Here is a 13,064-nt window from a genome sequence, read left to right on the forward strand (position 1 = left end):
GGGAGCCTGTAACGCTTTAACGCCACCAGGGGATACACTTCCTGGTTGACGGAATAAACAAAAGGAAAAGTAACAAAATAGGCAACGGAGACTCAGTGTTAAAATGTCAGTCCTAAGGGGAAAGAGGCATCAAAAAAGAGACTCTAGATAACCTAATAGCGCCTCGCCAGTGGAGACGCACAGAAATAAGCGAAGCGCCCTCGGATCTGGTACTTTTAATAGAAGGACGTTTATTTGCAGTGACTAAATCTATTTTACAGAAAAAAAAAAAAACCAAAATGAATAGACTCTTACTAGATCCTCTACAATGGGTAGAAAACCCTTGAGATAATTACTAATTTTAAACCTGATTGCTGGATTGCCGCAGTTCACTTTTAAAATTGCCTTTAATACTCAGTAATAGTAGATTGGCTTTTTTAAATTATTTATTTATTTATTTATTTATTTATTTTGTTATGTGACTACCTATGTTTTGGTTTTCTGGTGTTTGCTTGTTTGTTTGGTCCTGGTGTATGCATTTGTGTTTATAAACGTGTATATGTTTTATAAAGGATTTAGAAAATATAGTATCTATATGTATTTTAAAGTATATATTTTAGGACACTTTTTAGGGTATTCTAAAGTAACAAAAGTCGTCTTTTTTTTTTTAAAGGAAGAGATATAATCTCTTACTCACCAGAAATTAATTCTAAAATTCTTAAACTAAACCCTCATTTTGTTAGCTTTCTTAATTCTGGGGATATCTGGTTTGTTGCCCCCCAGTTGTTTGGACAACAGAGGAGTAGCGTGGCATTTGGGCGAGTCACCATGCATGGGGGATCCTAGGGCTTCTGGTCTGTGCGGTGTGATGGGAGATGTACGCGGGACCCCTCTGGAGAGCCCTTGTCAAAGGTTGCCAGTGCCACGGAGCAAGGGGGACTCAGGAGCCTAGCCTCAGTTTTGGGAAGAGCCTCTCAAAGGAGCCGTCCCTCAGTCACGTGGAGAGGGTCACGCAGTGGCCACCAGCGGGTCCAGGACCGGGGTCTCTGGGGTCTCAACTATGGAAATGTGCATGACCTTGATAGTCTGTCATCAGCTGTTGGTCCCTTCCCATCGAAGCTCTCTGTGGGCTACAGGTGACATATCCCTGTGGCAGACACCACACACCCCACCGCCTTCAGCCAGCTGACTCTGTTCTAGCCAGAGATACTGGGTACCAGTGTGGGCATCATCCTGGGTGACCTGGGAGCGGCAGAAGTCCCATTGGCCGGTGCACCCTTTGGTGCTCCAATGTGAGCAAGACATTAACCGTGTCTGAGCCAACCTGCCTTTTATTGTTACTATTACAGGGCTTAGCCCGTCCAAGTGGCACATCACCCAGGCCTGGGGCGCTTCCCACCCCACAGGCTCCACCTTCCTCGCCGGCTCTCCTCCCATGCTCTCCTCCCGCTCCCAACCTTGGCGGGCAGAGCCCCGAGGGCCTTGTGGGCAGAGAGAGCCCTGCCATTTTCCACAAAGGGGGCAAAGACGTCTGCAGTGGGTTGATTATTGGTCTGAGAGCTTCTCCTCTGTGTCCCATAGCTGCCCCTGGTCACGGCCCCTCGTGGGTCTCGCACACTCCTGACCCTACTAACCACTAAGCCGTGGTTAGTAATAATAATAAGCCGAGCACAGACGTGGGACATCTGTTTTGAATGCCACATTTCACAGAGAAGTGGCTTGGTAGGTTTGATGTGGCTTCCTGCTCTCCCCTGGGCACCCCCCTTGGGTGCCAAAGAATTGGTGAATATCTGCCAACTGAAGGAGACCCTCGGGCCGGCCACTCACCAGGCAGCTCCAGCACCCCAGGCTTCTCCGGGCTGTTGACGGCCTCTATGGCTACCAAGGCAGCCAGCAGCTCTCCAGGGGATGTGGAGCGGGGTGGGCACAACCTCCAGTGCCTGGGAAGCCCCTTCCCACCAGGAGATCGGGGGTCCTGATTGTACGGGCCGCGGGCCCCCCCACCGAGGATGGCAGACTCAGTCTCCCTCTCTGCTCATGACCCTCTTTTTTTTTTTTTTTTCTTCCCCTAGGATTTTATTTATTTGTCAGAAAGAGAGAGAGAGAGAGAGAGAGAGAGCGAGCGCACAAGCAAGGGGCAGGGACAGAGGGAGAGGGAGAAGCAGACTCACTTCTGAGCTGGGAGCCCAACGTGGAACTTGATCTCAGGACCTTGAGATCATGACCTGAGCCGAAGGCAGAGGCTTCACTGACTGAGCCCCCCAGACACCCCTCCTCTTCGTTTTCATCGTCCCTCCCGACCACTTAAATGTCAGGTGGGGAATTTAATTCTCAGATAATGAGATTACTAAGTCAGCACAGCTTCCGGGGAATGGCACTAGGCCATTTTCACAGTTTCCTCCCCTTACCTGCAGAGTGTTTGCTTTTGTGTAACAGAAGTAAGCAGTGCGTTTTTCTAGACAGCTCGCTCTTAAATTTTCTTATGCTGGTTTTTGAAGTCAAAGAAATGCCATGTTTTGGAATCAAACAAAAGCTCTAATAGCTTCTCGTGTGTTGTGGGTAAGATAACATAATCGCAGGAGCGTTCCCGGGTTATGAATTCTACTAACGGGTTTGTTACGCAACTCATCCATCTTCAATCTCAGAAGTGTGATCGCGCCCGAGTTCTAGTGAAAATGAGAAAGATGATTCATGAAAGGCTTGGGGAGTTTCCTCCATCTGAGAGCCGCTGGCACGCTAGCAACCAGAGCCCACATCTCACGCCCTTCCCGGAGCCACGCTCCCGGCGGCCTTGAGGAATCGTTTCCCAGAGACACGTTCATCTTCTCTAGAACGTGCGCCGCGCTCCCTCCCCGGCCTCCCGCTCAGGCTCACAGGGGGTCCCTGCCGCCTGTGCTTTTTAAGTTTAGAAATATTTCTAACTTTTAAATATGCCTTTGGTGTGTTTTAACTGAAAAAAGCGCTGAGCTCAGAGTTGGTGGTTCTCTCTCACGCGCGTGTGAAATGAGGGGAGGCTCGTGGGGAGGTTTGGCTCTTTTTCTTGCTCTGGCCAGATCTGAAAAGCTTCATACGAATGTGCTGGTCACAGAGCAGAGGGAGCTTCAGGCCCAAGGTTGAAAACAAAGCCGCATCTGTGTCAGTTTCTGTGCTTAGCGGTGCTGGACGAGCCGTGGCCTCACCCAGCGTAGTGTGACCGTGGCATGAGGACCACCGGCTTGATGATGAAGAGAAACCAGATGGTGAGCTCTGGGGACTGGGGACTGTCCTCAAGCCGGTATAGGTATATGGATGTCATTGGGGAGCTGGAGGTGACCGGAGCTGGAACAAAGGGACAGAGTGAACCCGAAGCTCTGTGCTGACAGATGTCACTAAGATCGCTGCTCCGCTCCGTGGGAGTGTGGGGCAGCAGGGTGGAGAGTCCGTCTTCCTTCTGTCCCTCAGGGCTGCAGACTATCCCGGAGCCTGCAGGAGATGGGTACGCAGACCCGGGGGTGGGTGTTTACTTCAAGGTTGTGGCTCACGCGTCGCTGTGGGACGGGCAAGTCTGAAGCTCAGCGGGCAGGCTGCAAGTTCCAATCCCAGTCTTGAGGCACCTTCAGAGTTTGGGCTCTTAAGGCCCTCACCTGATTGGATGAGGCCCACCACATTCATGAGGCCCATATTCTTTACTCTTGGACACCTTACTGCAGATGTTAGCGGCACCCACTGAGCACCTTCACATAACACCGGGCTAGCATCTGACGAACCAATGACCACCATGGTTGGCCAAGTGGACAAAGAAAGTCAGTCACCATGCTTACCGAGCAAAGGACACTGGGAAACTGTGTTTGAAACACAGCACAGTGTAGAAGAGGGACCACAAGGCAGGTATCCTCGGGCACCGGAAGGACACACGCCGGTGGACATGGGACAGGTACGCACACTCCACCTCGTGGGCCCGGCCACACCCCTGCCAACGGATGCGTGGGGAATCAGTGTCCAAGCCCGGTAGATCTTCTGGTTTTCAAGAAGAGCTAGAAATCCAGCCTTTTAAAAATGTGCTGTTGCTGTTCCAACTACACACAATATGAAAATGTAAAAATACCTTTTGAGCCAATGAAAATCTGTCTGTAGGCTGAAACGTGGCCTTGGGAAGCTGGTTACAGACAGTCATTTACCAGTCCCCACCGGGGACCCCCCCCGGCCCCGCTGCTAGATCTGGAGGTGATGCTTGTGCAGGGACCCTCTGAGGTGTGGGTCTGCTGCTTCTCTTTTCCTCTGCCCCACACGGTCACCCGCCACACACGCCAGCTGGCCCCTGCTCGGAGCCTGTCTGCAGGGGCTGCGGGATCTGAGGGGCACCGGGCTGCCCCCTGCGCCGTCCCCTGGGCCGTCCCCTGCATCAGTCTCCCCCGCGTGCTTGTTCTCAGAAGCTGCTGCCACGCCAAGTGGGGATGGTGGCAGGAACATCATGGCTCAGTTCTCCGGATTCAAAGTGAAGGGCCAACTGTCCTTTGTGAGCGAAAATGCAGAAAGCATTCTGTCTCCTCCCCCGGGTGGACTGACAGAGGGAAGATTCCCGGGTGTTCTCCGCGGCCACAGTCTGGGGCAGGAGCACTCCTGGGGAGGAGGGCCTGCGGGGCAGCTTGGAAATGCCTTCCCTTGATCTCCCCAGCCAGCGGGAGAGAGGCCAGAACACCTGAGATGTGGGAGGGAAGGACGGATAGATGGACAGAAGGAAGGAAGGGAATTGGTAACTGGGATGCTCATGACACGGAACCCAGCTCTTGGCCCAATTCCCACTGTGCCGTATTCAGTCAGTTTAACTTAAAAAGTAAGAATATAGTTTGGAGGGGCGCCTGGGGGGCTCAGCCAGTGAAGCGGCTGCCTTCAGCTCGGGTCATGATCGCTGGGTCCTGGGATCGAGCCCCACATCGGGCTCCCTACTCAGCGGGGAGCCTGCTTCTCCCTCTGCCTCTGCTGCTCCCCCTGCTTGTGCGCTCTCTCTCTCCCCCTCACTCCCTGTCAAATACATAAACAAAATCTTTAAAAAAATAAAAAAGAATATAGCTTGGGCCAAATATTCCTGCTGCCATCCTTGACTAGGACACTAAAAAACCATTTCATGTTGTGGCGTACTTTGTGAACACAGTACAGGAAAGGGAAGCCGTGGAGCCGGGCTCGGTCAGCGTCTCTGGTGTTTCTAAGTTTTCTTTTCACCTCATCGTCTTAGTACTATTGAATTCTAAGTCAGCTTATTCCCCTCCCGGGGACATGCTGCTGTCTCCCACGGTCCTCGCAGGCAGGCGGAATGAGGCAGCCAGCTGTGGGAAGGACTCCAGGGTCCAGAAGGCTGGGACAGGGAGCCCTGAGCGGGCAGAGGAGGAAGGGGCTTGCTTGGGCCCGGAGGCTGTCCTCCCATCTGTAGGCAGGAGAGCCGCCAGCATGAGGCTCCCTCCTGGCTGCACATGAGCAGCCCAAGAGGAGGAGCTGGGGTTTCATCCCGGAGTGTCCTGCTCCCTCAGGCCCCAGTCCCCGAGCGCATCCCTGTCGGTTCCTTAGAAATCCAGGGGCTTGCCTCCCGCTGTCCTCTAGTGACCAAAGCTCATCGCTCAAAGCCTCTCTCGGTTTCCTCCGGGTCTGCAGATCAGGCTGGCTTCTCCCAAGCCTTTGCTCACAGGGTGCGCACACAGCTTTGTTAGCGACAAGCGGGTGCTCGGGGCCTCTGCGGGGGGCCCAGGACCAGGCGTCCTCCCCTGACCAGCTCGGCCTTCTCTCTCTCTCTACTTTCTCCACCTGAACCTTCAGGGAATTCTGCACTGCCTCAGCGCATCTGGGCCTGCCCACAGGGGGACACCAGGGACGGTGGAGGACCGCAGCTCGCAGGGACTGACGCCAGCTCACAAGGGGACACAAGGGGGTACAGCGGGGCCGCACTGGCGAATCAGTTGTGGAATGTTCTGCAATCGCGAGCCCGCGGTGCTTAACAAATGCTGCGTCTCTCCTCCCAGACGGCCCGTTAGTGGGACGCCCCAGGGAGGAGGAAAACCAAAATACAAGTAAGCGATGAAAGCCCAAGGGGAAGGCATAACGCCAAGAAGGTCCTGGAACACCGTCACCCCCGACCTTTGCTGGACGCCCAGGCTCGCGTCACCGTCTGGCCCACCGCTGACCTGCCCACCGGCCACACTGCCGACCCCACCGGGTGCCAGCTTGCTCAGTTGCAAACAGGGAATCGGGACTTGCCTTGCCGATCCCCCAGGTCTTACAAACGGAAAGGGGTTATTATTGCGACTCCGCGGGTGCGTTTACTATTTTGGGCTGCGGGCTGTTACAGAAGCTTGTCTGCAGTGTAGACGGTCTATACCCTCACACACCGTGTGTGAAGGAGGGGAGCTGGAGCCACCAGGGTCATACAGGAGGGGCATCGCTAGGGCCTTGCTTGGAAGGCAGCAGCCGGATGCCGCTGGCGCAGGGGGAGCAGGTGCGGGGCCGTCTGCAGGGAGCCCAGGGCAAGGAGCTGGTGCTGGGGGCGGCTCAGCAGTGCTGGGGCACGCGGAAGGGCCTGGGCTCCGTGGCCCCTCCATCCAGGCGAGGGCTGCTCTGACCGAATTCACGTCACAGGGGCGGTCCTGTGGCCGGTGCGTCCGTTGGGAAGGCTGCGGTGTGAGATCCCAGGCCCCCAGCGAGCCCCGCGCAGGCCTGGCTGTCGTGCGCACACACAGGGCAGGGTTTCCTGTTGGTCTCTGAGGTTCAGGGATTCTTCTGGTCAGAGGTACGTGTCCGCTCCGCCCCCCCGAGGCTGGAGCTGCGGCCCCGCCCCAGAAACAGGTGCCAGGGCAGAGGGGGCGGCGCCGGGACCCTGAGCGTGCGGGTGGGACTGTGCAGTGGAGAAGCCACGTGCGGACAGCGGTGGCAAATCCTCCGGGAGTGGCCGATAGACACGCACACGATCCCGCGGTCGCCCTGGAGCCTACGCACCCGGAGGCGGGTCTGGCGGGGACGTGCGCACCCGCCGTCACAGCAGCACCGCGCGGGGGCCCAGAGGTGGAAGCAACGCAGGCCGCACCCACGAGCAGACCGCCCCGTCCACCACAGCAAGGAAGGAAATCTGACCCGCGCTGTGGCCTGGGAGCGCGTGCGCGGGGGAGGTGAACCAGCAGCAGAAAGACAGAGCTGTGGCCTAGCTCGCTTGCTCGGGGCCCTGCGGCCGTCCCCAGAGACGGAAAGGAGGTGGGGGGGCCTGGGGGGAAGGTGCGGGGGCGGTGTGCAGCAGAGGTGGGGCGGGGATGGGGCTTACGGCTGGATGATCAGAGCGCCTGGTGGGGAAGCTGGAAAGTTCTAGAGATGGACGGTGGTGATGGACGCACCTCAGTGTGAGTACCCTTGCTGTCCCTGCACCGTGACGAGACGGTTAAGATGGCAAATCTCACATGATGTACAGCATACAGAGGGGGTGTGCAAGGCTGGCGGTCTCGGGGAGTCCACGAACACTGGTGGTGTGTTCTAGAAGTCTCCGACAGTCGCTGGCCCAACCCGCAGGGAGATACATGGTTCATGATCCGGAGCCCTAAATAAATCACAGTCCGGCTCAGTTAGTGGCGGAGGTGACTGTGGCAGTACAGAGGACAGGCTTTCTCCAGTCGTCCTGTTTTCATCTGTATTAGTGTCTTCCTAGAATACCCTTTAAAGATATTTTAAGTTTGCCTATGGATCCAGAATTCCAAAGTATATTTTAATAAAACCCATTAGATGATTAAGAAAGTTAATTTGTTAACTTTAAATCAGGTTAATTTGTTCATGTGTTTATTATTGATTCCACAAACATAGTCCGTGTCTGCCGTGTGCCAGGCCCTGTGCCCAGTGCTGGGGACACAAAGATAAGTGGACACTTTCCAAGCTTCAGGGAGGGGATGAGGAGGGGAAAGCAGGTGTGAGCACCAGCGGGTGGCCTGCAGGGTGGGGGGGGGCGGGTAATGTGTGGGGTGCTGGGGGGTGTGGTCAGGGGCTTTAGGAAGGGTCCGACTCAGGGGACGGACCAGGGAGGGTGGGTGGGGAGTAAGGCAGAGCTCCGAGTATTCCCGCGCCTGGGGGGCTTTGTTTAGCCAAAGAGGGATCCGTGGTCCACTGGATTTTAGGGGAAAAAATGACATTGAGAGAATTTGGAAACACTGATCGTCCCTTCTGAGTAGGGAAAGAAACCCATCGCTCAGACTGGAACTCAGGCTGCTGGCTGTCCTTCCGGACAACGCTGAGATTTGCCAGACTCACAGACGAGACCGTGCACCTGCTGCATTAGAAGAAGCGAGTCAATGGAGAAAAGAAAGTAAAACTTGCTGCTGACAGCAAAGTCACTGTGGTTCTGGGGCCCATCGTTTGCTGCCTGCCCACACTTTCCTTCTGACTCATTTCCTTACTCAGAGAAAGCAATTTGGAGAAGGACAAGATCCCCCTTCCTCCCAGTATGTCTTCAAGAAGACAACTTTCTGAGGCTTCTGTGAGGGGAGTGACAGGACACGATCCCAGGGAAATGTCCTTAGAGGCGGGGTCACTGGACCCGGAACCTGACCACAGACAGAGACGTTGTCCCCTCCCAGAGATGTGTGGAATCACGCTCGGGGCCGATGGAAGCCTCACAGATCTGGAAAGGACATACCAGAAAGAAAGAATCCTAGTAAACCTTTGAGTTAGCAGAATATTGCGACCTCCAGGTCACTGACCGCCTGTCCCGCTTCAGGCCCCATGTTGGCAGTGCACGGGCAAATTGCTGTGTCCCCAAAGGGCACACAGTCTGCTCAGGGATTAAAGAAAGTCAAGAGACTAGACCGGTCACCTGAAAACGGCAGTGTCATACCCGAACGGGGGGCTGACGCTCGCCAGGCTCCATGCTCAATGTCTCATGTATGATCTTCCTCACCCCGTGCAATAATCCCACAGGCCGGGTGTTGTTACCCCCATTTCACAGACCAGGGAAGTTCAGAGCAGCTGCATGGTTTGTCCCAGGTCTCAAAGCTCAGAGTGGCAGAGCGGGGAGCCGACCCAAGGGCCTTGACCATGGCTACTCACCCAGGGCAGACGGCTCCGGCTGCACATTCCCGGAGTTAACTAAGGGGCTCAAAAACCCGGGGGTGCCGGGACTCCCCAGGCTGACCGAGTCAGAAAGCTGAGTTTGACCAAAGCCTCAGGGTGTTCTGAGAGATCCTGGGTCCCCCACCTGCCGGCGGGCAGGAGCAGAGAGGAGGAGGGCCAGCGCTCTGCTGGCATAAGACCCCGGGTCGCCCGGCTAATGAGCAGGGATTGGGGGGAGGGAGTGCAGCCCACGGCTAAGCTCCTGGACAAAGCTGGCTCGCCTGGCAAGGAGCCCGGAGACAGCCCCGCCAGGAAGGTTCGGCAGAGCCTGGCGCTGGGCCGGGAGCTGTTCAGGTGGCCGGCGTGGGCAAGGCCGCAGCGAGGTCTCCGGGAGGCTGTGTGGCCTCATAGCCTGATTTACCCAAGCAGAGGGCACCAGCTCTCAGTGTCCATCTTCGGTGAAACGGTTAAGAAACATCTGGACAGATTACGGGGGATCGAGTGAAGAAAGCCTGTGGGGAGTTTATCATGACGTGGAAAAGGGTTACGTTAAATGCTAGATTTTTAACAAGTAGCGTCATGTGGGACGGCGCGTGCCCTGAGCCCATGGCAAGAATACGGACGCGATGTAGACGGTGTTGAGGGCAGAGAACTTTCTCCGAAGCTCCCGCATGATTGTCCGGCCGCAGCTGCAGGCCAGTCGCCTGATGTCCACTCACTGGAGGGGACTTGACGCCAGCCAGCAGCAGCCAGGCTCACTGAGCAGGTTTGCTGCTCTCTGGGGACCGTGTTCGGCAGAGCACAGCAGCAGGGACCCGCTCGCATCGTAACTTTGCTTCTGAGAAGGTGCCCCCTGGTAGGCGAACAAGCAGGAGGGAGCGTTGCCGTTTCTTCTGGCCTCAGGCACCGTGTTTCACCCTGGATATTACCAAGGTCATGGGGTGGCCCGGGGAAAGGTGGGGTCTGTCCGCGTGGACGAGGCAGGGGCAGGTCCCGGGAAGGCCACGGGCTGGGCCTCCTCATACACTAGACCTTGTCCTTCCTCTAAGCGTCTTGGGATATCCCTTCTGGGGCCAGATTTGAACAGAGAACAAGACAAAGCAGTCAGGAAGGAGACTTTCAAACTGTTGTCACCCTCGTGAGCTCCCGCTGTGGGTCATCGTTTAAGAGCATGACATGAGACCATGCGGCCGTGGCAGGAGAGCCGGGGCTGGGCTCAGGTGGGCCCCTGGCCCTGCCTGGCCTCCCAGGACCGGGCAGGTCCCCGGGGTCCCCTCTGTGCCAGGTGGGCCCCGCCGTCAGGTGGAAAGCCCCGATTCACGTGCAGTTTGGTGCCTGGCACTGTGCATTTCTCCGCGAGGCATTAACTACAGTGACTTCTCGGAGCCGGGAAGCCGAGCGAGTTTCAAAAGCATCTAGACATTCAGACCTCAAGAGACATTCTCAGCAGTTTTGAGAAATTTAGTAGGAAGGTGTTTCTTATAATAGACTAGGGAACTGTGCTGTCTCTGGCATCATGTCTTTGCAGACGAAGCGAAGTGTTACAGACTAGATACACTATGTGCCAGGCAGAGCCGAGCTGGGAGCCCCATGAGGTGCGCAGCCCGAACATGGCCTTGAGCCCCGCCTGCCACTTTCCCGGGTCGGCCAGCGCAGGTCTGCGCAGTGGCGGGGGAGCAGACCGCGGGACCGTGAAAGCAGACGACTCACCGAGACCAGCCAGAGTGAGGGCAGCGCGGCTCAGCCTCCCCGCTCGCATGACGGACCCACGAGAACACCTCCCGTGAGGACGTGGCGGCAGCCTGCTTCCAGGTCAGCATTGTCGTGGCTGGAAAGGAGCTCCACTTGCTTCTCCGCTCTGCCGTCTGATGGGGCAGAAGAGCAGAAGGAAATCCCGCAGACCGCGTGGGTCCAAGCTTGGCCGCAGGGGTGCCGACGCGTGGATCCTGCCCCTTGGGGCGCGGCCTCAGTTTCCTCTGCCCGCAACCCTCAGTGCTGGTCGTCAGCGCTCAGATCCCCGCCCTTCCCGTGCCCCCGGGGCCCAGAGGGCTGGCCGGCCTCAGGAGTAGGAGTCTCTGATGTCCCCCCGGGCCTCGGTTTCCCTGCCTCGGCCTCTGAGGGTGTTGAAGACCTTGCGGTAGGAGCATCTGAAGGCGGGGTTGGAGAAGCAGTACAGCACCGGGTTCAGCACGCTCTGCAGGTAGCTGAGGCCGTCGGCCACGTCGGACACGTGCACCATCGCTCCCAGGACCCCGCAGCCGCCCGCGCCGCGGAAGACGGCCACCAGGACGCGGGCCAGGAAGCTGGGCAGGAAGCACAGTGCAAACAGGACCAAGGCCACCGTCACCAGCGCCCGGGCCCGCTGCAGCTTGGGCTGTCTGTCTGGCTCTCGCAGGCGCCTCTGGAGGGTCCTGATGACCCCGGCATTGCAGAACAGGATGAGGCCGAAGGGGAGCATAAACTGCAGGAAGGACAGGGCTTCCTGCCAGAGCAGGCTCAAGGACGCGCCTCCCCGGGGCTCTGGACCGGGGCACGCGGCCTCCGAGACAAACAGGCTCTGGTGGGTGAGGCCGAGCAGCAGCAGCCACACGAAGCCCGACACCCCCCAGGCCGCCCGCGGGGACAGGAGGTTGACCTTCAGCCGAGGGTGGACCACCCGGAAGTAGCGGTCCAGAGCCACGGCCGCGAGGAAGGCGACGCCCACCCCGCGGCTGAGGACGTGCAGGAAGAGCAGGGTTTGGCACGACGCGCGTCCCCAGGGCCAGGTCTTGCGTCTCAGGTAGAAGGCGGCGTGGAAGGGCTGGCAGAAGGTCAGCAGGAGGTCGGCGGCGACCAGGTTGAGCAGGTAGACGGCGTAGGGCTTCCACACCTTCAGGCGGAAGCAGAAGGTCCACAGCGCCACGGCGTTGCCCAGGAGGCCCGGCGCGCACTCCAGCACGAGCAGCGCGCCCACGGTCACCTCCACGGCCGCGCTGGGCGCCGAGCAGTTGGTGGCGGGCATGGCGATGGCGGTGGCACCGGCCCCGCCGCTGGACCCCGCCTGAGAGCCGCGGGGCGCCGAGAGCCTGGGCTCCGGGGAGGCTCCTTCCCACGAAATGAGAGAAACGCGCTTGTTCCCGCCCCAGGGTATCTGCATGAGTTCTGCATTTTCTCAGCAAGAAGTACTGAACCAGCATCAGGGTGAAGTCAAAAGCAAACTGAAATCTGTTTGGGGAAAGAGGATCAGAGGGAGGGAAAAACCCTTGCAATTTTGTTCTCTTTTGTTTTGTCCTGAAAAGGGGAAACTGTGTTTCGCTTGATTTCATCCGGCATTTCGCTGAGCGCCGATGCCGGGATGTCTGCGGAGCACAGGGATGCATCCGCGGCTGCTGCCCGTGGAGCCTGAGTGGCTTCCACACGCCTCGTCGTCTCGTCCTTACACGGGTAGATCAAGATGGAAACCAAAGGCTTCTCTAGCTTGCATATGCCTCGTGGGGAAGCCCCAGAGGAGCGACACGTACCGAAGCTCTCCTGCGTGGGCTCCGTTTCACACATGGGCACCCAGACTTGGTCCTGGGCATCGCAGAAGACCCTCTGGGTGGCCCGGTCTTCTCACTCACGGATGCCCACTTTCCGATTGTCCTTTTATTTTGTCCGGTTTTATTTTCTGTTGAGGAGCTTCCCCTCTCTCCTATGAGACCTGGATTAGGATCTAGACCTGTCAGCCTCCATTGGCCTTGAGAGAAATAAAGTTGATGACTGGCCAAGATGCATAGATTCCTCCAGAAAGTCAAGGTCATGAGATACAAGATGAATTCAGTCATCCCTTCCCATGGTGGACCATGCTTGACCTCGGTTCTGGCCCATTCTTGACCCTGACTCTCCTGGGTCCTGAGACCCTGTTGACCCTCACCCACCTGGGTCCTGACCCACCGTTCAGCCTCACTTATCTTGGTTCTGTTTAGTGTGGTTTGAGCTCTGGAGACAAGTATTTTTTCATTCCACCTCTGGTTTCTGCACTTAGTGGCAGTGTGATTTGGGGGAACCAAAGGAACGCC

The 13,064-nt window shown here is 57.2% G+C and overlaps 1 protein-coding gene across 1 annotated transcript; it reads right to left on the reverse strand.

Moving 5' to 3' along the window:
• Nucleotides 1–11,059: 11,059 nt before the first annotated feature.
• On the reverse strand, nucleotides 11,060–12,203 carry GPR31 (G protein-coupled receptor 31). Its single transcript, XM_032837226.1, is given in 2 exon segments — nucleotides 11,060–12,139; nucleotides 12,141–12,203. Coding segments are annotated over 2 exon segments (1,116 nt in total). The 3' UTR covers nucleotides 11,060–11,086.
• Between the last annotated feature and the right edge of the window lie 861 nt (nucleotides 12,204–13,064).

Source organism: Lontra canadensis, unplaced genomic scaffold (genome assembly GCF_010015895.1).
Source record: "Lontra canadensis isolate GAN:19392208 unplaced genomic scaffold, GSC_riverotter_1.0 scaffold97, whole genome shotgun sequence".
In the NCBI taxonomy this organism is placed as follows: Eukaryota; Metazoa; Chordata; class Mammalia; order Carnivora; family Mustelidae; genus Lontra; species Lontra canadensis.